Source organism: Grampus griseus, assembly GCF_964374135.1.
Source record: "Grampus griseus genome assembly, chromosome: 7".
In the NCBI taxonomy this organism is placed as follows: domain Eukaryota; kingdom Metazoa; phylum Chordata; class Mammalia; order Artiodactyla; family Delphinidae; genus Grampus; species Grampus griseus.
Window position 1 is genome coordinate 71975106 of NC_139001.1, and position 27043 is coordinate 72002148.

The 27043-nt window shown below is 43.7% G+C and overlaps 1 protein-coding gene across 1 annotated transcript in view; it reads right to left on the reverse strand.

Moving 5' to 3' along the window:
* The window catches only part of TANC1 (tetratricopeptide repeat, ankyrin repeat and coiled-coil containing 1), a 229711-nt gene that overhangs the window by 69899 nt on the left and 132769 nt on the right, over positions 1 to 27043 (reverse strand). The window contains exons 5-7 of the mRNA XM_082658840.1: positions 18840 to 18944; positions 7642 to 7772; positions 6416 to 6602 (exon numbers count right to left, since the gene is read on the reverse strand). Coding sequence (XP_082514966.1) covers positions 6416 to 6602; positions 7642 to 7772; positions 18840 to 18944 — 423 coding nt within the window. The remainder of the gene's footprint in view (positions 1 to 6415; positions 6603 to 7641; positions 7773 to 18839; positions 18945 to 27043) is intronic.

The following is a 27043-nucleotide window of genomic DNA, read 5'->3' on the forward strand; positions in this document are numbered from 1 at the left end:
CCTCTTTGTGTGCCTCTCTCTGCATCTGATCATCTCCCTTGGGACACAAAGTCCAGGAAATAAAAGGTCTAAAGCTACCTCTAGAATCACTTTCATTTTACAAGCCTAGGAAGGCAGAGAAGAGAGATGCAGGAAGATAGAAGTCAGCCCATGGGTAACTTTTCTTTATGTCCTAAGCAACTGGGCAGAAGAACAAATATTATCAAACTCCAGCAAGGATGCTAATCAAGTGTCCGGTATTTCACTGCAAGCCACTTTTGCAGGAGCAATATTCCTGTGACGGTAATTCCCCTGCCTAAATATATACCAACACAGCCAAAAATAAAACAAATAAATTAATTAATTAAAAAAAATGTAGACCTGCCTCCCAGCTTCAAAGTGAGCAGCGGGAGAGCAAATGTAAGCTCCCTCCCCCGCCCCCCCCCCCCCAGAGAAAGGGGAAAGGCAGCAGGAAAAGCCTGAGTTCTTGCTTTACCCTCTTAAAATTCTGAGCACTTAATCATCCTGAAAGCTACCTGGCCTGGTGGAATGCGGGTGGCTCAGGTGTGGGGCAGCAGGGCAGGTGGAGACACACCTGATCTGCTGAGAAGACACACCCAGTGCAGGAGATGGTGGGGTGAGAGGTGAGATATGGCTGTCCTCCACTCAGAACTCCCTCCCCTCCCTTCATGGGGCTGTCCTAACACCAACTCTCAGAAGGAAACCCATCCAACAAGCTATGAAAGCCACTGGGAGATTATAAATGTCAGCAGGTACAAGCAGGTGGCAGAGAAAGGAAATGGAAGGCATGACTGACTTTCAATGGCCTCTCTCTCTGCCAGAATTTTTTAAATTGCTACCTGGAAATCCTTCTCCTGGGCACCTCTATCATTAATGGATAGGAAGGATTTATTATTGTTTTAAATCTTGATAGGAAAGCTGAGTTTTGTTTGTTTCTCCTCATCCAACATCCATCCTCTTTCTCCCTAAATAAATAGCCCATTTCTCTGAAATACATACACACACACATAAAATACTGAACATGATATGGACATAAAAACTAAACAGTACCTTTAAATCAAGAAGTGCTTTAAAGCCTGCTATTCTCAGTGATGTTTTCTTTTTTTTAATCAGATTGGTTTTCACACAGATTCCAATGAATACACAGAGGCATGCTATGTTTTATTGCACTTCATAGAAATTGGGTTTTTTTTCAAATTGAAGGTTTGTGGCAACTCGGCATTGAACAAGTCTAAGGGCGCCATTTTTCCAACAGCATTTGCTCACTTCATGTCTATGTGTCACATTTTGGTCATTCTCGAAATATTTCAAATCCTCTACCAACAAAAAGATTACAACTCGCTGAAGGCACCGATGACGGTCAGCATTTTTTAGCAATAACGTATTTTTTAATTAAGGTAAGTACACTGCTTTTTTCTTTAGACATAATGCTGTTGCACACTTAACAGACTACAGTACAACTTTTATACACATTAAAAAACAAAAAAATTTGTGTGACTCGCTTTACTGCGATATTTGCTCTGTTATGGTGGTCTGGAATCAAGCCTGCAGGTCTGCCTGTACTTAATTTTTTTCTAAGCTGGGATTAATAGTCTACAATTTCCATTTGTAACAGTTGGAAGCAAGTTATATTCAAGGGAGTGTCACTAAGAAAAAATGTTCTTTCCACCATGGAGGAAATACCTTTAAATGCTACTTCTTTATAAAGTCTTCCTTTTCAAAGCAAATAATTAAAAAGCTGCTTCATGGTGACTGAGTACAGCTGCTGTCACATTTAGAAGGTTTTCACACTGCAGCTTTGAAAATCAGACACTAACTTCTAGGTAATGCCAATGATTTTATTATGTAAAGAGTAAGGAATTTTACTTTAAAAAAAAAAAAGAGGGCTTCCCTGGTGGCGCAGTGGTTGAGAGTCCGCCTGCCGATGCAGGGGACACGGGTTCGTGCCCCGGTCCAGGAAGATCCCACGTGCCGCGGAGCAGCTGGGCCCGTGAGCCATGGCTGCTGAGCCTGCGCGTTGGAGCCTGTGCTCCGCAACGGGAGAGGCCACAACAATGAGAGGCCCGCGTATCACAAAAAAAAAAAAAAAAAAAAAAAGACATTTGTAGGGAATGTAGTTAATCCCATCCAGCTCAGACAGTATTTCTACATGACAGAATTATTAAACTTCTAAAGACATTTATGTTGGAAGAACTTGGAGCTCCTGAAATAGGATGCAGCGGGACTCCCCTCTGCATTACAGCATGAACATGGGGCAGTGGGTGGAGAGGGGCCCCGCTAGGCCTTGGCCTCCACAGAGAGGGACTGGAAGGGGCCCAAATAAATTCCTCTACATGGTCATTAGCCTGCCCTTTCTCCTACTAAGCAATTCCCAAAGGAAATTCTCTTCACCTGCAAATGAATCAAAACCAGTAGAAACAGAACCCAGGCAGGGCACCCTGTGGCAGCCTGAGAAGGCTGTCTGGGCACGTGGGAACACAAACTTCCCTTCATGGCATCTGTTGGGCAAAAATATTTAGACTGAATAGAATCATCATGAAGGAAGTCACCTTGAATAGTAAGGGGGAGGCCCAGGAATTTTTAAGGATGGGTTAGCATTGTTAGAAATTTCCCCTAAATAAACTGTGCTAATACTGTACGTGGAGCTCTGGTCTGAGCCCTGGATGGGAGCCTACAGCTTTCCCAAAGCTTGCTATGTCATGAGTTGTGTGCTCTTTACGTCAGCCCACCCCCAAACCTTTGCCACTCCAACCTGAGCTCCATGGGTTGATAAATCTCAAACAACTTCAAATGGAAAATTAAATGGAAAGCCTCTTCCTCCCTTCTCCAGGCCCTGTGTAATCCGGGACATGAATCTTAACCAGCCTGTTTTACAAGCAGCTGCAGGGCCTCCCAAAGCAGGAAGCCAACATATCTCGCCTTCATCGGTGCCCAATGGGATCACTGTGTTCTTGAATATTTTACTCTGTGGAACAGTTAAGATGCCCAAAGGCTACACCTTATAAAACAGACATGTTCGTCACTGCCCACCCCCCAGCAATCACAGAACCACAACTGAGTCACAGATCCCTGCTCCTTGAAGCGGCAACGGAACCTGCGTACCCTGTACTGATTCAGGAGGAAGCTCGTCCCTCCTCTGGCCCTGCCACGCCCACCTCTTCACAGAGAGCTGTGGGTAAGTCTGTCTGGAGATGAAATGCTTGTTTTTCCTTCTCCTCCCTACCACACCTCCAATGTGTCCCTTGGCAACAGGTTCTAATTCTGCAGGTCCCTGAAGGAGAGAGAACAGAGAAACACTGTCACCAGCACAGGGTTTCCCTCTCGGCCACCTATGATCCTCGCTCCCTGCAGGAGATCAGGTGACCGGGCACGAAGCACAGTCGCATGAAGCAGGGGGTCTTTGCTGAAAGAGGGACTCAGGAACCTCTTCCCAGTTCCTCCCACTTTCATCTCAATCGTTGCCATTTTTCCTGTTCAGCCGAGTTAAGGGAACATGTTGACTGAGTCAAGGAAGGAAGGACAGCCTCAATGATATGAAGTGGGTCATTTAACTTTAACGACAAGACACAACTTAAAATACAGACGACATGAAAAGACTGGACAATGCCAACTTGGAATGGGAATCCTACATAGCTTCCTCAGAAACCAACTAAACCACTGCCTCCTGCAATGCAACTTGGTAAGTAGCCACAATTCTCTTTCCGTAATTTCTCATGCCCAACACCATGCTAGGAGCCCAGTAGACAGCCAGAATAAGATAAATGAGACCCCCTAACTATGTAGAGACAAAAGTAAATAACAAAACAAAAATAAGTAAACCGAGGGGCTTCCCTGGTGGCGGAATGGTTGAGAATCTGCCTGCCGATGCAGGGGACACGGGTTCGAGCCCTGGTCTGGGAAGATCCCACATGGCGCAGAGCAACTAGGCCCATGAGCCACAACTACTGAGCCTGCGCGTCTGGAGCCTGTGCTCCGCAACAAGAGAGGCCGCGACAGTGAGAGGCCCGCACACCGCGATGAAGAGTGGCCCCCACTAGCTGCAACTAGAGAAAGCCCTCGCACAGAAACGAAGACCCAACACAGCCAAAAATAAAATAAACAAAAAAAAAAATTAAAAAGAAAAAATAAGTAAATTGAAAATATTGAGATCTACGGAGAGCATGTAATAGGGGGACTCACTGGTCTGGGCTCAGCAGGGACTGTATTAAATCAAGTACTAATTAAGAGCCTCAATACTCCTGCAGTTCAGTCGTTCATTGACAATGCAGAAGACCAACCAGCACCTTTTCTTTTCCCTCTTTAGAACACCTTTAACATAGCAGCAATCTCTCAATGAGAGAAAGAGACAGAGTGAGAATGAATGAATGAATGAGGGTAGTTTTCTGTCATTGAAAGGGTTTCTGTCAAAACAAGAAATTGGCTTGGCCATAATCAGAGGCATGAGACGTCAAGGCCAGAACCCAGAATAAGAAGTAAAAGGCTGTCAAAAAAAAAAAAAAAAATCTGTAGCGCTAGCCAATTTCTTGAAGGAAGACAAACTCTGAGGAGGAGAGGACATTGCAGAAGGCTAAGAATGCTGTAAAGAAAGTCACCTGGAACAGCTAAAGCCACCACGGCTCGAAGTCCGCGCACCGCAACAAAAAGTAGCCCCAGCTCTTTACGACAGCGCGAGTCTGCGCGCAGCAACGGAGGCCCCAAGCAGTCAAAAATAAATGAATAAATAATTTGTAAAAAAAAAAAGAAAGTCATCTGGCTATCACAGAATTAATACCAGAGATCCTTCGGTGGTGGGCAGCTCAGAGAGACGGGGCATGAAAACAGAGGTAACACTGGGAAAAATCTGTTAGACAAAACAGCAGGTGGGGAAGCAGAGTGAGATGAGAAAGGGGAATTAGCAGAATAAGCTCACTGGAAGGGCTTGAAGCTGAGTGAAAAGAATTCAAACCTGCTACAAAAACCACAACCCACCATTCACATGAAATGTCCAGAATGAGCTAGCCGGTCTGTAGAGACAGAAAGTCGATTACCAGTTGAGTAGGGCTGGGGTGTGCGGGGAAACGAGGTGTGACTTCTAAGGGTACAGGTTTTCTTTCTGAAGTGGTAAAAATATTCTGAAATCAGATTGTGGTGATGGCTGCACAGTACTGAATAAACACAGTCCACTCAATGGTTTAAATGGGTGAATATTGTGGTATGCAAATTATATCTCAATGAGACAACTCAAACAAAAAGGAAACAAAAACCCATAGAAGATCCTGATCCAAGTGAAAACTGAGGGAAGAGACTGCCTTCCTCGTGCTGACCGACCCCTCACAGAGCCCACTACCCAGTCCTAGGCATCTCACAGATCTTCTGGGGCAATCGCCAAAATAAAACTGGATGAACCTGCAGAGCTGGGTTTTTCAAATTACACTTGAAAGAAATTGCAGGCGACTGGAGAAAACAAAGCTCAAATGTCACTGCATTTGGTTACATACATAAAACATAAACTATCCCTCAAAGATAAGTGCATCACTTGGGCAACAGGGAGGGGCTGAGCTGTGCAGGAGAGCACTGGTGTCAGACAGCAGCATGGCCTCAGCACACAAGAGACCCGAACGGCTCCCCCGAAAGACACCAGGCTGCAGACTGGGACACACAGGCGCCCAGGCCCTCCTGCAGAAATGCGAACGCACTCTGTCTGGGATAGTATGTAAAGACAAGGGCTCTTAAATTCCCTGGTTGATGCTATTGTGAACATGGGACTAGAAACTACTGACCTAATCAGAAGCCTTACTTTTGATTTCCTTTGAGAAGGAAAGAAGTGTGCAAAGAATTCAATGAAATGTTGCTCAAGTCACCTAGTCAAGCAGCCTAAGGGTCAGGACTACACTCTGTCTCCAGACTCACAGCTCAGCACAAGCACACCTACTTTGTGGGTATGGGCGTGGGTGTGTGTGGGCAGTTAGGTTTCCTTAGAAACTCCTGGCCTCCGAACAGTGGTCAGACGCCGTTATAAGAAACTAAAGAACACACACCCAGAAATACGTGGGAGATCAGTGACCTTGAGACTGAGCTGGGAAGACTTCTCAATATGCAGGGATTTCCTTGCCCTACGGTGTGTCCTATCCAGACCCGATTCCCATCAAGTAGAATTGCTCAGTGAGGAGGGAAGATTTTTGTAACTTCCCAGGCCAGACCTGATCTGGAAAATTTTTTACCAAATGAGCCCAGGGTTATAAAAGTAAACACCAAGGAACGTAAAAGCCAATGCTTCATCCTCTCAGCTGTCCATGGAGCCGGTGCTATCTGCAAAGGACAGGGCAGGCCCGACCTTCAGAAACCGCGCATGCTAAAACCCTCTTAAGACGTGCCTGGTGAACGCTCTGGCTGAAACGCACGGAGCCAGCACATGACCGAGGAGTGAGCTTCTTACCTATGATTCCACTGTCCTTGCTTTCCAGGGTGGAACTAGGGCTGCTAATGGTCTCACAGGGACTTTTGTTGGCTGCCGTCTTGCTGACACAGCTATTCAAGGTTGAGCAGGGGCTATCGGTGCTAGGAGACGCGGTACTGCTTGTAAGTGTGGAGCAAGGACTGATGCCTTGGCTCAGAGCTGTGCACTGTAAGATGAAGGGAAGGAGGAGTTAGCGCAGCTACACATCCCTTTGTTTTTGATGCTGAAACAATGAAACTACAAACCGGAAAATGGAAAACAGTTTTGTTTTGTTCTTCAAATCTAGCGATCTTAATATATACGGTCTTCCAACATTTAAAAGAGAAATCTCCTAGTTCTGTTCCCCCGACTTTGCCATCTTCTTTTTTCTTAAAAGGGCAGTCTTAGAAATAATTTAGTGGGAATGTGCATTTAGTAGAGCAGAAATAGCAAACAGGCAGACTCCCTTTCATTTAACGTCTGCAGAAGACAAATGGGTTCTTTGACCTCTGTGCGTTAAATCTGGGAATTCTGTTTTTGTAATGTTTCACAAGCACTGCAACCTGGTTCGATTCCTTAAGATTTATGGGCTCTGCGATCAGGGGAAGGAGACGGGTGGCCACTGCGATCTTAATCAATGCATGACACCCTCCCTGAGACCCTCGCAGGGGGCAGAGGCTCCGGCCCCTCGTTGCTATTCAGACGTACACTTCTCATCTCAGATGTGGCAGGCTGCTGTTCCCTAGGAAGGGGAGTGCTCCTCCGTAGATGGACCATTTGATCTCATTTTATTTTGTCTCTATATATAATCTCCTATAAATCTTTTCCTCACCCCACTGACCCTCCAAAATTTCAACGGATAAAAATGCACAGGAAAGCGTACACCAAAGCAGCCAGATGAGAAGAACGGTGCTATAAAGATAAAAGTAGTGTCGTTACTAAGGAATTCTCTCAGCCGCTTTAATTCACTCCGCTACTCTTCTCCGGGTGCTGATCAGGTTAATGTGGACATTTTCGTAAATTCTACACCCTTCTGCTTCTCCTCACCGCCCCAACCTCAACTACAGAGATTCACAAACACACTGTTGAAATGCATTTCAACACGCAGCAGCCCAGACTCATTTGGCCCGAACAATGACCTCCCCACTCAGGGAGGGGGGAAGACGGTCATGCCTTCATTCATCCCCTGAGCAAGTATGACATGCAGTGTCCTCCTCGGGCATTACCATGGTTTCGTTTTTTTCTTCAATGGTGATGTGTGTGGAGCTTGGAATCCCTTCTCCCAGTAAAAATCCCAGCCTTGTCAACAGTTCTTGAGCTGCTGGCGAACAGCTCGGTTCGTTATCGGCCTTTGCTTCTGGAAGAAAGAAAGAAAACAATGAAAGACACCCCTCTCTGGAATTGCAGTATCGCATCTGGAGGAGTTGGCATTACAGCTGCCTGTCTGGTGCTTCTGCGTATTTTTATAAAACGCACAAAGTTTGACAATGCTGCCTGTCCGCCAGCAATACATTCTAATTAAGAGACTGTGACAGGTTAAGCAAACAGTAAAAGAGAAACTCCAAGTGCAAAGGGTGAAATTGTTGACCCGAATGAGGAGACACGGTGTCATCTTCTGATGGCAATTCCTACTTCCATGGCATGAAAAATGGGTACTTCAGACACCAAAGGCAGAAAAAGGCCTACTCCTCTTACTCTTGAAGAGCACAGTGTGTCCAATGCCAACAGGAGGCTGAAATAAAGTAAAATCCAAGTGGCATGCTGCCAGAGCTATTAGATGCGGGGGCAGAGGGGGACTGAAATGCAAGCTCTCATTTAACAAGAAAGAGGCATGACCACTTCAGTGGAAACTTCCTGTGCACACCCCCTAGGAGTGAAAGTCAAAACCAGAATTCCAACCCAAGGGTCAATCATCAGGGATCCACGTTGAAACAAAGATCTTAAGTCCCAGTGAACTGTGTCCTAAGAGACAGGGCCCAGTAGTACACCCTGCTGTCCATGGGGAGGTGCAGAAAAATGGGTTGTCTTCTCAGCACACTCCACAGTAAGGCTGGAAGCACGTTCCACCTGAAGGTCACAGGGCATGTTTGGATGCCCTAAGCCTGGTCATCTTGCTCGGTGCACTCGAGATAATTTTATTGTTGGACTTGACTTAAATGTTGAGCTGTAGATTAATCTTGTATCCAAAGCCTAAGGGAACTTAATTTTGGTGGACAAAATGATATTCACATCATTCTAACAGCTCTCTTACAGTTTTAAGTCAGCATCCATCAGGGAATGAAATAACGTATAAAGTTAACTGTGCCTACAAAAGTTAGAGCTTAAGAACAACATACAACCCGTAACAGTCGTTCCTCTTAATGTTTTGTTGTTTTTTGTTAATTGTCTAGGTACCTAGATCCATACCTTCATGAACAATTTTCCCTGGATGTGGAAATCTACAGATAATAGGTCACAGAAAAATAAAATGAGGAAAGAACAAATTCGAGATATTACTTTTGAGCTACAACATCAACCCCAAAGTTCAATGCTAACTTTGCCTTTTGTAAGGAACTACAAAAATCAACATAAGCAGAGCTGAGAAGACCATCTGTATTATACTCACCCACATTATGAGTTTTGCTAAGTCATGCTCCCAGGATGGCAGCTGTAAGAGGAACTAGGCTGACTGTATCCTCAAGGAAGGAAAAGTACCCCACCCCTTGGCTTGCTCTCAAAAGCTCCCAATGTTTAGGGTGAGAAGAGCTGTTTCCCAGCTTGGACAGTTTTCAGTTGCTCTAGAATACTGCAGAGATAAAATAACCAAGGCTTGATCGTTGTGGGTTAAAAGAGCCCTGATGTTTCTGGATCATTTGAGATAAACCCATAACACGAAGGAGCAGTGGCCCCAAACCAATGACAGGGGTAAGGAAGCCACCCCAGGGCAGGTCAACCACACCCTCAAAGCCACTCTACAGAAGGTCCCTTCCCACCAGAGATCTCCAACCACATTTTGACTCTTAAGGTACATGGGCACTGGGGAAAGGAAACCAGGAACCAAACCAAATCAGCATGACCCAGGCACACCCAAGGGCTGGACCACTTCAGAACAGGATCAGTGCCGCCCTCCCCTGCCCCAAGGCTCAGGCAGGGCAGCTACTTTATCTTAGGTGTGGCAGCTGGACGGGAGGGAGAGAACAGGATGCAGCTGGAAAGGGGAAGAAGTGGGTGAGGGGCCAGTACTCAGCACTTTCTCTACTCCACACCCCACTTTCTTTTCAAAACAATCTCTACACTGCTTCCCAATTGTGACCTGCCCCAGAATGTCTAGCTTCTGGTTCAACCTGAAACACTCTGGGGAGAGAGCCAAAAACTACTCCCAGTTGGCAGCTGCCGTCACGAAATTTACCCTGACTACAAACAGGGCCACAGCCAATGGCTCACTCTGAGACCCGCATCCTGTGTATGTCCTGGGTGGGAGGGGGGCCGGAGGCAGCAGATTCACCCCAGATTGTCAAGGTTTTCATTAAGAAAATAATAATTTTATATACGCATATCACTGTATGTATATATATATATATATATATATATACACACACACACACACACACGTGTGTGTGTGTGTGTGTGTGTGTATATATAAATTCAAAGTCAACTAGTCATCTAAACTTCCCCCCTTCAGACAAGTTGGGGAGCAGTGGCCATTCCAGTCTCCTGAAGAGACAAGAGATGCCCAAATTCATCATTAACTTGTTCTCTTAACTGTTCAATCTGGTCTTTGTTGCTACCAACGTTCCAAAAATCTACCCAGGTTTGGGAGGAATGAACAGATGTTCTTTATTGCAGTTTTGGCATCCATTAAGCCACTACAATTTTCTTTCTTCCAGAAGCTTCCCAACTGTCTTTTCATATTACTCTTTCTACTAAAATGTCATCCTAGTGACCTTCCCCTCAGAAGTCGCCTTTGGTCTGAATTCCTTAATCCACGTCAAGCTGTCCGCATCTTTCCTTCCCTAATGCACAGAGTGTCTCTCGCTGAACTTTTCATTCTGGCAGAAGGACCCCTGGGTGAAGTGTGACAGTGCCATTTTGGGGGAGATGAGTTGCCTGGGAACACACACTGATACACTCGACTGTGAAATGGAAATGTATTTGTCCTTCCATAGTCAATTACCAAATACTGAGATTTGAACAGTCAGATAGGATTTTCTTTGAGCTAATGATTCCAGAACGACTCCCAAACCAAAATTCAATGGGATATTCTAGATAGTCTATTTTCATTTGTGTAGTTAATATTAAATCACTCATCAATAATGGGTGTACCTTACCCCACAGCAGTGGGATAAGGGCTGGAGAGAAAGACCTCATCTCTTAGCAATGCTTTCACATCTCATAGATTTAAATAGCCAAAGAACTTACGATGACTGTAGCTGGAGGTGAGAGAGTATCTGGCCTCACACTCCCTAGGAACCCGTTAGGTAAGTGGAGAGCGATATTCCTCCCAATAATGTTCTCATGAAATCCTTGCTATTACACCACTGTGGAATAATCACATGGAGAAAGGCAAAGGGAATTTCTTTGATCACTCCCTGCCTGGCTCTTTTCACCTGTTCACACCTGTTAGATCACATCTGGGGTGCCAACATCCAGGTACGGTCCACAAGGTGACTGGCTCCATCCTAACTTCAAACCTATTTGTCCCCTTAATAACCATCCCCTCACCCTCCCCCCCTACAGACTCAGAGGAAAAGACTTCCCCACACTAAAGCTATTCTGGATCCCTTACAGCGTGAGCCTCTCTAAACCTCAATTTCCTCATCAGGGAAGTGGCCATCACCTACTTCTTAAAGATTGTGAAGCTCAAAACAAATGTGAGAAACATCTTATGAGCCGAATATCTTTGAGATAAAACACTGTACCAAAGTTGGTCATTAGTTCTACCAATTTTAACACCAAGAGCCCACTTTCTCACTATTACTTCATTTTCTGTTTTCATGGCTTCCGTTCTATATTTAATGTGCATATATTTCTCTTTACGGAAAAAAAAATAGTTTTCTGTTTAGAATTTTTCTGCCTTAATTTAACTTTTTCTGAACTCACTATTCCTTCAAGACAACAAATCCCCTCCTGCTATCAAACTGTTCCAACTTGGCCCACACTTAACTGCTTTCATTTCCCATATAATCATTCTGCCTTCTTTAAAGCCAGACGCTATTAGAACCTTGGAAGTGCCTGGGGATTACCAGTGATAATGCCGTCAAGAGAAGCCTTTTCTCCACTCTCAGTCTTCTCAACCTCAACAGAGCGCTGGGCACTGTTGATGACGCTTGGCTATTCACTAGCAGGTAACCGTGAACCACTGACTTAACATCAACTTCCAAGACAGTACTTCTGAATCAAGTCTGTTAAGTGAGACACAGCCTTGATTGATGTTAAATCCCTTCCTCTGCCTCTACCTGTCTAGGACCTGCTTCTTGCTAAACCTCTTGCCTTCCTTGCCTTCTACTCCACAAACATTTTCCTGTTTCTTTCTGCTTACTCCTTCTCCTAAGGCATCGCCATTCCCTCCTCCTTCAATTTCCAAAAATACTATTTACAGAGGAGCATCTATCCATGAACCTGATCTGGTTCTGTCAATAACTGGTTTCTAGTCTGGAATACCAAAACATAGTTATCGTATAAGTTATCTTTAGGCTTTTCATCTCATGCATCCCACACTGAAATTGTTACCAAATCTTACCATTTCCTGTTTCAAAATGTTTCCTGAATTCGCCTTTTTCTCTTCAGTCACACTGCCGCTTTAAGTCCTCATCCTCTCCAGTCTAGATAACTATTAGTCTGTGAATCAATTTTCTCACCTATTTTTATTTTCTCCCTCTCTTTTCCTTCCTCTAAGCCAGTGGTTCTCAAATCTTTTAGTATCAGAGCTCACCGCTAAAAAGTAAGAACTCCAAAGAGCTTGGGCTTATATGGGTTATGTCTATTGATATTTAGCATGTTTGAAATTAAAACTAAGAATGTTAAAATCTCTGTTAATCCATTTTGGGTTAATAAAAATTACACTAACAAATAATATTTTTGATAATAACCGTATTTTAATTTAAAAAGTTAAGAATGGCATTGTTTTACATTTTTGCAAATTCTTTTTAAGGTCTGATTTAATAGAAGACAGTTGGATTCTAATGTCTACTTCTGCATTCAATCTGTTGTGATAGGTTCTATGGGTTGAAGCATGTGAAGAATTGTGGCTTTAGAGAACAATGTATTGAACAGTTGGGAAAGGGAGGAACCTTTCCAGTTAATTACATATATTCTTCTTTGACACCTCCCCAATCTGACAAGTAGCAATTTCTTAAAGGTGAGTTCCAATGTTGATCTGAATCTGAATCAGTGAACTTCTGTACTCTGTTACAGTAAAATCCAATGGTCTGTTTTATGCTTCAAATGGATTTTACCCATGCAAGATTTTCTAACATCATGCACTGGGTCATTTGGAAAATACTGGTTTTGCAGATCTTGCAAGTGTTGACACATTTTATTATACAACACCAAAATATCACATTCATTAACATCACCACAGATCTCAATAGCAAAGTCTTGGGAAGCCATCAAGCTTTTTGCGACAGATGCATATTCCCCAAAACCTAATTTTCATTCGAAAGGTCAAATTGTATCATTGGCAACTAATCCCTGTCAGGATTTTTTGTTTGTTTTTTTAATTGGAGGTGTTCATTTTGTTCCTTTTCGAGGAAACATGTCAAATACCCAATTCTGAATAACCCTGATTTGTCAGTTGTACTTTCAAGTAAAAATGATGTTCTTTTTTTTTTTTTTTTTTAAAGAAAGGCTAGTTCAGCTTGCAATTCAAACAATTACACAGGGGCTTTTCCTTGAGACAACCATCATACTTCAGCACACAGTGGACGCTGCTTTCTGCGGACTTCCCATTTCATCACACAGAATATTAAAAAGATGGGTATTCAAGGGTCAAGACTTAAAATTCGTTATTTTTAGGGCTTCATTCAAGGACATTTTTCAGTGAATTATTATTTCTGCTGCAAGTGGGTGTTGGTAAAAAAAAAAAATACCACATGTAGCCCTAGAATAGCAGGAGCCCCTACTTTAACATGTATTAAGGCATCAGAAGTCTTACCAACAATTGCCCTTGCACCATCACTGCAACTGTCAATGCAAAAGAAATGGAAATATCTTAGTGTTATTATGCAAAGAGCTGTGACTTCACAGACCCTCTGCAAGGGTCTCAGGGATGCCTAGAAGTCCATGTCCCACTCCTGTAGAACCTTTAAGTCTTCAATTGTACTAAATTCTCCCTTCTCATAAAAATAATAAATAAAACCATAGTCGCAGACTCCCTCCACCCTACTAACTGATCTCTCATCTTCCCTTACTTGCTCAGCTTCTTAGGCGGAAAAGATAACCTCAGCAATTCCATTTCCTTATCACATACCTACAACTTAAACTCATTCACCTTCACAAGCCTCCTAAAACAGCCCTATTAGGCACAGTAACTCTCTTTTCATGCCCCATCTCCTCTTTTGATTTTCCTGTAAATTTTTGACCTTGGCAGATACTCTGCTCTGCAAGGAAGAAAGTGGCAACTGTCACATCAGACACTCAGAGGGGAAACCCATGGACACTGTGTGGTCTTGTGGGTTCTTCTACCCTTTTGCTGGTGCTTCTTCCACCTTATTCACAGCTCAAAAATAAAATACCAGAGGTTTTCAGGTCTCTTCTCTCAATGACCTTTTCCCTAGTGTAATGCACCTAACCTCATCACGTTCCCTCTAAGTAAAAGGCTGCTCAATTTACCGCCTGAGCTCTTTCTTAAGCCCCAGTTTGATTTTTCCAACTGTTCATTGGACACTTTTGCCTAGATGTGCCCAGACCTCAAACTCAACATGCCCGAAACTGAACTCAAACCAAAATGGACAGGTCCCTCTCTCCTAGTGTCTGGTTAATGTAGTCTCAAAACCCTGATGTCATCATCTTTGTCTCTTATGGCTTCCAGATCCTTGCAATTCCTCAGGAATCTTCCTGTATCACTTTTTTCCTGACCCTGTTCTAATTTTTTTTTTTTTTTTTTTTTGCGGTACCCGGGCCTCTCACTGCTGTGGCCTCTCCCGTTGCAGAGCACAGGCTCCAGACGCGCAGGCTAGGCGGCATGGCGCACGGGCCCAGCCGCTCCGCGGCATGTGGGATCTTCCCGGACCGGGGCACGAACCCGTGTCCCCTGCATCGGCAGGCGGACTCTCAACCACTGCGCCCCCAGGGAGGCCCCTGTTCTAATTTGAGATCTTATTCTCTCACTTAACTACTGAAATCATTTTCTAACCATTCTCCCTGACTCTAGTCCCTTTCCTGCCCCACTCCATCCTATACTTTGCCAACAAGTGAATCAAGGCATAGTACTCCAAGCAAGTCTTTCCCGGCACAGCACCTCCATCTGCACCCAACTGGTCACCCAGCTTGGATTAGTCAACACTACTCCCTCACCCCTGTACTATAGTTACTCTGTATATATATGTCTTTAATCCCTGACCAGACTCTAAGCCTCCAAGAAAAAAGGACTTATGCTTGATAACCCATCTCAAATAGCATCCAACACAGTACTTTTCACAGCACAAGAATTTAATATTTATTCAAGGGAATGCAGAACGAATGGCTACTCTACCTCTAGTCTCTCCTCCACTACACACATACCAGGGATGTCCCCCTTCTGTACCTCCATCTAACTAAAACCTTATCCAACCATCGGTCAAGTGCTGCATCACCATGCTAAGAAGCTGAAAATTAAAAAAGCAGGAGCAAGGTTACCTCTCGGGAAAGGAAGAGAAATGTGATCAGGAGGAAACACAGTCATGTTTTATTTCTTAAACTGAGTAGTGGGTAGACAGGTACCATATTCTTTATACCTGTTTCATTCTCTACATCTTTTTGAATGTTTATAATAGTGATCAAAAGCATAAGGCATCAATGTGTACTTAAACATATATCTAAAAAAGATTCACTCCTCCCAGTAAGATAGTCCTGCATTTAATTATTCTGCTGTTTCATATGTGTTGGTTTTACTTGCTAACCACACTGCTAGAAAAAAAAGTTTCATCGTATTTTGAGACTTCACCAAGCAATGACTCATAAGACTAAAACTTTCTCACCCCTCCCCATCAAAGCTTGCTTAAGTAGCTAAGGATAGATTGAAGCAAACCTAAATGGATTATGGTTGCCCCTAATTCCAAGAAACATAGCTGTGAATCCTATTATAACCTAATAACCCTCCGTAATTTATCTAGTTTTCTATTTTCCCTTAAGGCAGAGGTATTGTTTTGTGGGTGACATTTTCCCCTTAAACAATACGTTGGTTTAGCAATAGGAAGCTTATTTGTGAAGAACATACTCTATATGACACATAGCTTATTAGGATCATTTGACAGGAAAAAGGGGATTGTATTTTGTTTGAGGACCTCACTAAGTCACTCTTTTTGTCAGAGTAGAAAGTGCTGTTTTTCCAAAATATTTTAAAATACTGAATAAAGTAGAATCTCTTTCCATAAAGATGTTTCCAGGTTAATGTAAACTTTAATAAACAGGTTCTTTGCTTATAATAAAAATGTTCATCTGCCCATATCATATATCCCACTACCCAGATGGCTAAAATAAGCAGATTACACATAAATACAACTGCTTATAAGTTCATGGATAAATTCAAAGTGCTCATTGGTTTTGTTTTACTTTGATTTAAATTTCAGAGAGCTAAGAGTCAAGAATTTATGGAGCAACACGACCATAAAGTGAGGCAGCTTAGTCTGGAAAGGGTATTTCAAACATCTAGGAATAACTTGATATTTCACGAGTCTATGGGAAATTTCAAAAGCATTTCGTGAGGGGCTGTCGTCAATAGTTTGTTGGTCTGGGGATTACTGAAATGCTATTATTGACAGAATCCAGAAAAGTGTCTTAGAGACTTTTTAAAAATGCCCAAAGGAAATACGGAAAGTATAAGCCCAAATTTTAAATTAAAACTTAAGTAATGCTGCTACCATGAAACCCTAGAAATTAGGATTTAGTCCATCATGCATGCATCTGTACATGCTTGGGCTAATACTCAAACTCAATTAGTTTTAGTTTGCTCCAGCCTCGCCTTCAGATTCAGTGACCTGGACATAAAATTTGTACTTTAATATGGCAAACTTAATTAACCCCACTGAAATGTAAAGGATTCCATGGGGATTACAAAACACACCATCGTTTACTAATCATCAAGTTAAATTTTGTTAGGCAATCACCTCTTCATCAACCAACAGACAACTCTCCTGGGGCTTCCACCGGCTTCGTGGCTAGCCACAAAAGACCACGTGCCCGCAAGCATGAACTACGCCCCTTTCCCGACGCCCAAAAAAGGGGAAATGTATCCTGCTTCTTAATTCTAGGTGAGACTTCTGGAAACTCCTGGTGTGTATTCGTAGCCCAGGTATGTCATAATTTCAGTCCCCATGGAGACTGATGATGCTGAATCCAGGAGTCAGGGTCTCGAGAGTAAGCCCCTCTGTAAGCAGACCGCAGGCTACACCAACAATATCAATCACGCTGCTTGAATTTAGCTCAGCTGGCAGCCAAGCGTAAGAATACCTCCTCCCCTAAGAAAGCCAATTCTGCCTTGGGCAAGGGCAGAAAAGTTCACAGCGGGAACTGTTTTATAACCTCTTTTCTTTGCCCAATAAAAATCCCAAATTTGTCCTCATTCTTACCCCAGGGGGAGCCCTAAACTCTAGACAGGATGTCAACAGGACTCCTGGCCACCGAGGAAGGCGTCACATAATGGAGTTCACACCAGCCAAATGGCAGGGGCGTAACCAACCAGGACTCCAAAGGCAGGTGGGGATGAGGGTAAGGGGGGGGCAGGCTTATTCTGAAATGGGCAGACAGCTCAGTAAATTCAGATTATTGATACTCACTTCAGAGGAACAGGTTTTCACTTTCTTTTTGACACCCAGAATAGAAATGAGCGAGAAGACTGACCCACAGACACCTTGCACACGTGAATTCACAACCAGGAGGGTCCTCATGTCTGCAGGGTTTCCGGCTATCCTGACCAGACAGCACTGTGGACCCTCGCCCCTCTGCACCACCACATACCTGGTGCCCTGCCCCTCCTCAGCACAAATCCTAGTGGGAACCTCTTACCTAAACCAAACGGCTGGGTGCCTGAACAGAAGGAAAAAGGGTGGCATTTCTCATGCCAGGATGCAGGCAACAGCATCTCTTCCCTGCCCAGAATGCTCAGTTCCTGGTCCCATCTCGACCCCCGCCCACCCCAAACTCCTATTCTTGATTTTCCTCTCCTGCCAACCCCTCACACTCAGCTCATTTTTAGCTTTATTTTCACCACCACTACTGCCACCCCACTCCATGTTCCTACCATGCCCTACACTTCGTACCCACTCCCTCCTATGCCTCAGCAGAAACATGAAATGCACATACAGTGGTAGAACATAAAGAAGCTATACCCCTCTCCACCCACAATTAGGGAGAGGAGGATGCCAGGTCTTCCAAGGTGGAAATATGGGTGAGTTTTCTCTTTCAGCATTACTACATAAACCTGTGTGCATATTGGGGGTACAACAGGCTTCTCTACATATGCCAGGATTCTTAACCATGTGTTTCTGCAGGAAAACAGGATGTAAGTTCAAAACACATAAATTAAAGACCTTAGAGTTGTGAGTTGTGGACACAACCCCCCACCCCAGAGAAAGAAACAAACAGGTACATTCTGGAATCGATTAAAAAAAATAAAGAACTATTAATACATCTACGAAATGCTAGAGTATGTACCGTCTGTTACACGTATTTCCAGATATAGGGAAAAAAGCAAAATATAAAGTGTCTTCATGAAAAGTTTCAATCAATTTGGATATTTTTTTTGCCTCTACTTCAACATTTTCTGAAGAAAAACTTTTGATGTTTAAAAAAAAAATAAGCAGCTTTCAAAAGTTACCAAATGCTTTTAAGAAAGCTAGTTATTATAAGCTTTGTCTAGCTACAGTTTCAGCTTTTCAGCCAAAGCCTGCTGTTGAATATTCTAAAACGATGGAGCACTAAAAAACAAAACAGAACAAAATCTTGGAAGCAGTCTACTGGCTGGCTTTTCATGTCCCCCCAAACCAGGAAGGTCAAAATTGACAGGAAGTTAAGTCTCAACCTGTAAGCAATGCACATGCACCCACTCAACTATTCCTACACTGTGTACATAATCCCAAGAATTTACATTAACGAAACAGATCTCTGTAACTGCCCAAGGAAAACCACCTCCCAGATACATTCAGTTTAGCAAAGCACTCCTGCAAGAGGCACTCAAGTTTTCATTCAGAAGTGGAGTGTCATGGTGTAAAATCTTGAGGGGGGAAAATCATTGAAAACATATTCTTACCATTTTCACTGGGCTCTGTTGGCTTGGGCACGTCTCGGAACGGGATTATGACTGTATCTCCAGGCACTCTGGGGCTTTCCACATACTTGGGCTTCCTGACGGGACCTGCAGTGAGAAAGATCTGAGTGTGGCTAATTTTTTCCAGCTGCAAACAAAGCTTCAGAATGTACAGTGTGTGTCCTCACCAGGACCCAGATAGGCCTAAAGGAAGAGCCGGCCCCTTCCCCTCCCTTGAACACACACACAGTCATTTCAGTACAGATGTAAGAACGGCCAGTCTGGGCTGCCAAAGAAAGGGCTGTAAGCTCAGCTTGGAGAATATAAACTCCGACAAAAACAAAAGCTGCTCTTTTGCTGTGCAGTCTCTACAGCTGTCTTTGGTGTATGTCACGTAAGTGATTTTGACATGTCCAGACCTGGATGGCTCATGGCAAAGGGTTTTTTATTTGGAATTTTTCTCTAACTGGGACCAAGACGATCAGGTTGCTGGTATCTCCAAAGTCAGGAGGCAAGGATTACAAACAGCCAGGCTATAACATCAATATGCTCTGCGTGGCCACAGACCGCAGGCATTTTATCAGCCTGGTGACGCAAAGCAATTGTGTGGGGCAGGGAAGCCGGCTGGTTTCTTGGTAGCTGACACAGCTACCTTCGGAAAGGCAGAACAGGCAGTCCGGCATACGATTCGGGGACACAAGAGAGCCTGAGAATCGTCTCTCTCACCTCCCCTTCATCCCCAACTTATCATCAGAAGATCTGGAATTCTGAATTACAACGAATGGAACCCTCATACGTTGCTGGTGGCAATGCACACACGCAGCCGCTTTGGAAAACAGCTGGGTGGTTCCCCAGAAGTTTACACAAACAGAGTTATCATACGGCCCAACAAATCCACTTCTGTGTAAATGTATGTTCAGACAAAAACCTGTACATGAATGCTCGTAGCAGCATTATTCATAACAGCCAAACGTCCATCAACTGACAACAAAATGTGATATATTCATACAATGTAACATTACTGGGCAATAAAAAGAAGTACTTATTCATGCTACAACATGGACAAAGCCTGAAAATATTTTGTAAGTAAAAGAAGCCAGGGACTTCCCGGCAGTCCAGTAGCTAAGACTCCGTGCTTCCAATGCAGAGGACGCAGGTTCGATCCCTGGTCAGGAGGGAACTGAGATCCCACGTGCCATGCGTTGCAGCCAAAAAAAAAAAAAAAAAAGTAAAAAATTAAGTAAAAGGAGCCAGTCCCCAAAGACCACATGTTATATGACTCCATTCATATGGAATGTCCAGAACAGGCAAATTTATGGAAACAAGTATGAATGGTCGCCAGGGACTGGAGGATGTGCGGGCTTGTGGGGTGATGATGGCTAAGGGGTCTGCGGTGATAAAAATGGTCTAAAATTAGGTTGTGGTGATGGTTGCAAAAACCTGTGAATATACTAAAAACTGCTGTAGTGTACACTTCAAATGAGTGAACTGTATGGTATGTGAATCATATCTAAATAAAGCTGCTTAGAGAAAAAAAAAAAAAGATTGCCTATTCTGTCTGGTCCTTTCAAACAGCCCATTACATTTTGGTCCAGAATCATCCACTTGACTCTTATTTTCCTTGGTTGTCTTATACTTAAAGTGTGATTTTAACAATGCCACAGAGACAGGCAACATTTCACATCAGTAAGAGAAAGGGTGGAGGAAGAGTGCCAGACAGTGGTTCACAGATCTCCCTCCTGCTCAACCCTGAGCCACAGCCCTGCCCCTCCCAGGTCCTCAGCTCCACCACTGCACACTGAAGGGGTAAGTCAGGTGGCTTCTGATTATACTTCTGTGTCAAACATGTTATGCATCTGAGAAATTCTATTCAGAATGTGGTTTACGGTGAAAGTGCTGCCACCTAAAGGTTTACTGCAAAAGCATCTACACTATAAAAACACTCTAATAATTCCCAGCCAGTTATAATGTACCACATCTGAAAATAGGCTGCATTATCAAAGAAGCTTATAGAGCTTGACAGATAGGGGTATTATTTCAGACTTCAGAAATCATGGTTCTAAAATGGTTAATGTAGTATTTAACCATATGGCTGTCTTCATAATTAATTTAACCCTGTCAGAAAGGGAATGTTTTTAAAGGTTAAAGTGGAATGGTTTGGGGGGGGTGGAGAGAAAGAAAATTAAGTGGAAAATGTAAGCTATACAACAGTACACAAAATACAATTCAGATTTCATCAAAAGTACACACTTATCCATATATAAATATGCATGAAGGGAAAGACTGGAGGGCGAGGGGAAACAAAGATATTTGCTGTGAAGGAGACAGCAACTTGGAAGAAGAGCTTGAACAGGGCAGGCAGAAATGGACAAATACGAGAACCGTTCCACACTCTTGGTTCCCAACCTACTCCCTATGGTAAAAGAGATCAAGGGCACCTTTTTCGCATCATCTGCTCTCCTCCATTTAAAGAACTCAAGGGAGCTAAAGCCTTCTTTTATTATCGTCCAATGATTCACATTGCCCCAACCGGCAACCATGCACCACTCATGAAGTACCTGTAAGATTCTGTTCACCTTAACTCCTCAGGGTACAGTAATAACCAATCTAAATAGATCTACTTCCAGCCAATCTACCTACGCCACACATCCTTCAAAGATGTTCTCTAACAATAAGCACTCTCTTCAAAATGGGCTATTTCACATGGATGTACAGCTGTTGTTAGGAATGGTTAGAATGTGAACCTCAACGTCACCCAGAGCCTTCAGAAAGCATCTATGCCCATCTGTTTGTCTGTAACTGTGTTCTACTCAGAGGTCAACCCCTCACTGTAAGAAATACTCAACACTAAGGTGACGGTGTTAAGAGCAGAGCCTCTAGAATGGATAAAGAAGATGTGGTACATACACACAATGGAATATTACTCAGCCATAAAAAAGAACAAACTAATGCCATTTGCATTACATGGATGCCATGCATTACATGGTCCACATGGATGGACCTAGAGATTGTCATACTGAGGGAAGTAAGTCAGACAGAAAAAGACAAATATCACGATATCGCTTATATGTGGAATCTAAAAAATGGTACAAATGAACTTACTTACAAAACAGAAATAGAGTCACAGATGTAGAAAACAAACTTATGGTTAGCAAGAGGTAAGGGGGCGAGGGATAAATTGGGAGATTGGGATTGACATACACACACTACCATACATAAAACAGACAACTGATAAGAACCTACAGTATAGCACAGGGAACTCTACTCAGCACTCTGTAATGACCCATATGGGAAAAGAATCTAAGAAAGAGTGGTTATATGTGTATGTATAACTGATTCACTTTGCTGCACATACAGCAGAAACTAACACAACATTGTAACTATACAATGTTGTCTATACTCCAATAAAAATTAATTAAAAAAAAAAAAAGAGCAGAGCCTCTAGACCTGGGCAGACCTAGGTTCAAATACGGTCTCCCTCCCTCTCCAGTTCGGACCTCAGTACATCCCAGAGCTAAACGATGAATGAGGGAGAGTTCAGCTCTAAGGGGAAAATCCTGAAAGCAGAGGGCAGGTCTCTCAGGTTCCCACACTTGGCACAGTGCCTGGCATAGCGACCTGTGAGGCTGGACACAAAAGGAGACCTAGAATGTAACAAAGTAAATACAACTGTATTCAGTGACCACACAAGGCTAAGCACTTACATATATTAATTCATTCGATCCTAATAACTTTGGGAGAGAAGCATTATTTCCCCCATTTTTAGGTCAGGAAGCTGAGGCTCAAATCAGTGGAACAATGTGCTCATGGCCCACACATGGCAAAGCAGGAATTCAAATGGTTTCGTGGTCTGTGCAGGTTTGAAGCCCATGTACTGAATCACCATTCAGCACTTATCCAACTAGGAAATCTAGATTAAATAGGCAATCCTAGAAAAGGCCAGGGCAGTGGAACCTTCCAACACCAAATCCACAGGTCTTGGCTATACATTCAGCAAATCTTTTATTCATACTCACTTGTCTCTGATCTCCCCTTTTACTAAGAGTTGAAATATTATGAAGTGAATATAAACCACTGCTCTCCAACATGATCCTTTTATTTAAATTGCTTTTCACAAACTGCTGAACCTCAAATGCTATAAAACCAGATAAATTTATAACTACAGAGGTTTTCTTCTTTCCCCCTCAATCGCTCGTTAGAGACTCTGGGCGCTTTCCATTAAACACAGCAGATGAACACTCATTTGCCCTCACTCCCTTTCAAAACACCATTAAAGCTGCAGTAAAGGGATTTAAGAGAGACCAGTGGGAAAAGAAGACAGCCACAGGCAAGAAACCAAACTTCTGAAAGTGGAAACAGACTGCCGAGGAGCATGGATGAAACACAGCAGAAGAGGTTAGGGCTGGGGGTCGGGGGAGGAAGGGCTCAGCCTCCCAGACAGCAGACACCTCTGAAGGCAGGGGCGCGGCAGGGCTGAACGCAGGACCATGGGTTGGAAATCTATTGAAGGGAGAGTAAGACCCATAGAACCCCTTCCCAAACCAGGAAGCATTCCCTCCTTCATCCTGGAAGCAGAGCTTTTCCCCTGGAAAGGCTGAATTCCAACACCGTGGAGATTCAACAGCTAAACTCTTGAGTGCTACACTGAAACACTGGGCTTAAGGAAAATTCTCCATGTGGCCCCAGATGCATCTCTCCACACTCCCTGCCCCAGCTGTGAAAATGCTGACAGCAAGCTTGCACACCAAGCAGGAATAGATTAGAGGATTCCTCCCTGGGACGAGAAACAGTTGGGGACAAGCCCTCAAAGAAATGGTGGATCCCTGACCATTCATGCTACCATAAAGCCTGCCCTACACACACACACACACACACACACACAAACACATACACACCAACCCTACCTTTCAATCAGCTTTGTAGTACCTTGTATTTACTTACAAACTAAAATTATCAGACACTCAAGGAAAGACCCTACCCTAAAAGAAAACAACAATAACAGGTTAAAAGAGAAACCCTGAGGAATCAGGGTTATAGGAGGTACACCCTCCAGAAAGAGAAGAGCTACCGTTTCTACTACATAGGGGGCACTATAACAAGGGCCTTCAGGGTCTAGTGAGGTGATCAGCTGACCAGACTGACCGCAGGACAGACAACCGAGGCCACACCACTTAAGACCCATTGTAATCACTGATCTTACACTAAAATGCCGTCTATTAAACCACAAGGACACTGAGTTCTATGCCACTGAAATGAAAAACTCCTTTTAAATGAAGTGGCCAAATTCTTTATCAACAGAGATCAAAACTGAAAAATCCATCCCCCTAACACCCCCCTTACTCAGGGGAAACTACTGCCCAGCACTTTTCTACACACAGCTTTTTGTTTACAATGAAATGCTCAACATTCCCAAGCATAAACTACCTAAAATAACTTCCCTTCTTTATGTAAACCAAGCGCCCTCAGGTTAATCCCCCCAAATTAACCAGAATCCAATACTACAATAATAATTACCCAGAAAGCATGATATGCGGGCTCCTAACTGTTTAAGGCAAGAGGCTCTTAAAAACAAGACTGTCAGGTATTAGCTTGAAAACGGGCTCATCCAGTAGCCAATGTGCTTCCTTGTCCCACCGGCCTTGCCACCCAGTCACTCCTGGGGACCCAAGACACTAGTATAAAGCACTTTTCAAGCTTAACTGGGCATAAGGATGCCATGGGGGTCTTGTCAAGATGCAGATTTTGATGCACTTACCAGGTATAGTCAGGACCATGGGCCATACTTTGGTAGCAAACGTATCAAGTAGGCAAAGCACAGGTCACCACAGGCGGGACCTCTAAGGAAGGCCACCCTTCTGGCAGGGTCTGAGCAGGGTCTAGGGCCGTGGATGGGGCACCAACTTGCCCAGTTTACAAGGTTTAAGATAAACGGGGATTGTTCTTGACCATAAATTACACCCAGTTCATACTCTGGATCCCTTTCTTCATCCCGATTCCCCACCTCCTCTGCCCACCATTCTCTACTCTGTGACACAGGGGAAGGGGGCTCTCAAATTTAAAGATAAAGGGCTCTCTAGATGAAGAGAAACATACAGTGTGCCCCCAAAGAGGTTACAGAGGTACCCAGTAGGCAGCCGGCACAGAAGAGCTCCTGCAAGCTCCTTGCACTGTACAGAAGGGCTTGTGTCAGCTGGAGGTGGGGGAGGGGCAATCTCCATCAATCCAATCGGTCTACAGCCTGGAGCTCAGCCTCCTCCCTGTGCCTTTCCTGCCTTTATGTAAATCTCCAAATACACTTTTCCCAGTGGCCAGCTTTCCTACTCCTTTTGACATTTTAATCACACAGCTGACTATTTTGCTGCTTAGAAACGACCATATAAGGAATATTTTTTTAAAAAGGAATGGCAGAAATAAACCAAACTGGGCTTTATCTCTAGGCAGTGAGAGAGAGAGAAGGGCAGGGGTTACTTTTCATTTCTGAGTGTTTCAGTTAAAAATAATTATATATATACACATATATATATATATATATATATATATGTGAAAGCAAAATTTGGGACACAGAACACCTGAGGCTACTTTCTGCATTTAAAGCAGATGTTACATTTTTCACGACATCTGAAGACTATGAAAAGTGACCCTCCTGTGTTATCAATCATTTTAGAGATTTTTTTTTTTTTTTTTAAACCATCTTGAACTTTCACAGTAAAGGTTCCTGTTGATTGTATCTGGTCTGAGTTTTCATCTCACACTGGGAAATGTTCACAACAAGATGAGAAAAATAAAAAGGATGAGGAAGAGGATTCTTTTGGGGGGGGCGGGGGTACCTTTACCACTAGGGCAAACGTCATTAAATAGTCAGTAAGAAATGGTAAACTGTGGTAAACTATCAGATCACAGTCTTGGATTTTTAAAGAGCACAATACCTGCACAGAGCTTCCAAAGTCTGGCCCTTCTCTCTCCCCTACACCCAAAAGCAAGCATTGTGGGGGGAGGGAGAGACATGCACTTTGGAACTGAGAAAGGGGAAGACTTAGCCTAAGTTCATGGGATGGAGGGAACCTGGCCTTGCCTCTGACCACTTTGTCCCACACCATGGTGAGGCTGGGCAGGTGAACTGCCAGGACTGCCCACAAGCCTATCTATGGAGGGTGAGAGCCTGTTGGGAAGATTCACTTTGAGGAAGAAGAAGCCAAATGATGAACTGACTCAGTCAGAAAGCCTCGGCCCAAGGGGAGGGCAATTTCAAGCACTGTGTCATCCATCACTTGGATTTCTCCTTCAAGAAGCAGCAGAGAGGCTGTAAATAAAACTCCGGAATGCTACTTGAACGGACTCAGCTCCAGGGAATGACACCTGGGTACCGGGAGCTGATGCGGGGCAGGGCTCCGGGAGAGAAGCACCAGCTGCCCCAGCGGCCACAGCATCCCTGGTCGTGAACACATGACGTGCCCCTGGGGAGCTTCCCAAAACTTCCAGAAACACGTTTACAAGGGCCTGGGACCTTGTGTGAAGAGAGGTGGGCAACAAGTCAGTGTAATCTGAGTTATTACTCCTGTAACCTCATTACCCAAAGACAGGTGAGGTCTGGGGAAATTCAGACTGTTAATTCTAGGGAAGAAAAAAAGCAGAAGGCAAGAGGGAAAAAATGGGTAACGAAATACGAAAGTTACCTGACATTACTCTCATTAAGCCTCCTTTTTCTTATTTTGAATACCTTATTTTTTGTAAGAGTGCACTGAGAAGGGTGGACAGCCTTTATTTACTCATGCGATGCACAGGCACCGTGCGATGTAAACGTGCACTGCCATTAAGGCACTTAAATCTAGTAGGAAAATAGTCTATCAAAACGGAGCCATCCCCCTTTCAATAAAGCATCGTTAAAATAAATGTTGGCAAAGATTTGCAAGTCTCAGCTTGCAGTGTGCATGTTTATAGCACCATGAATACAATAAATTCTCAGTTCAAAGTACCCTGAGCAATGTTTCCACTTTCTCCCAATGCACTCTGTCTGCCATGCTGTTCCTATACTTTATCTAAGTTTTCATGTATTACAGCACGGAAGTGCATTCCTTATTTATTTACTCAACAAGTATCTGTTGCACATCCACTGCGTGCCAGGCACAGGGTGACAACAAGATGTGACGGCACTTCCCTGAAGCTCTCAGTTGAGGGGACAAGAGTCTTTATCACATCGTCTGAATTTT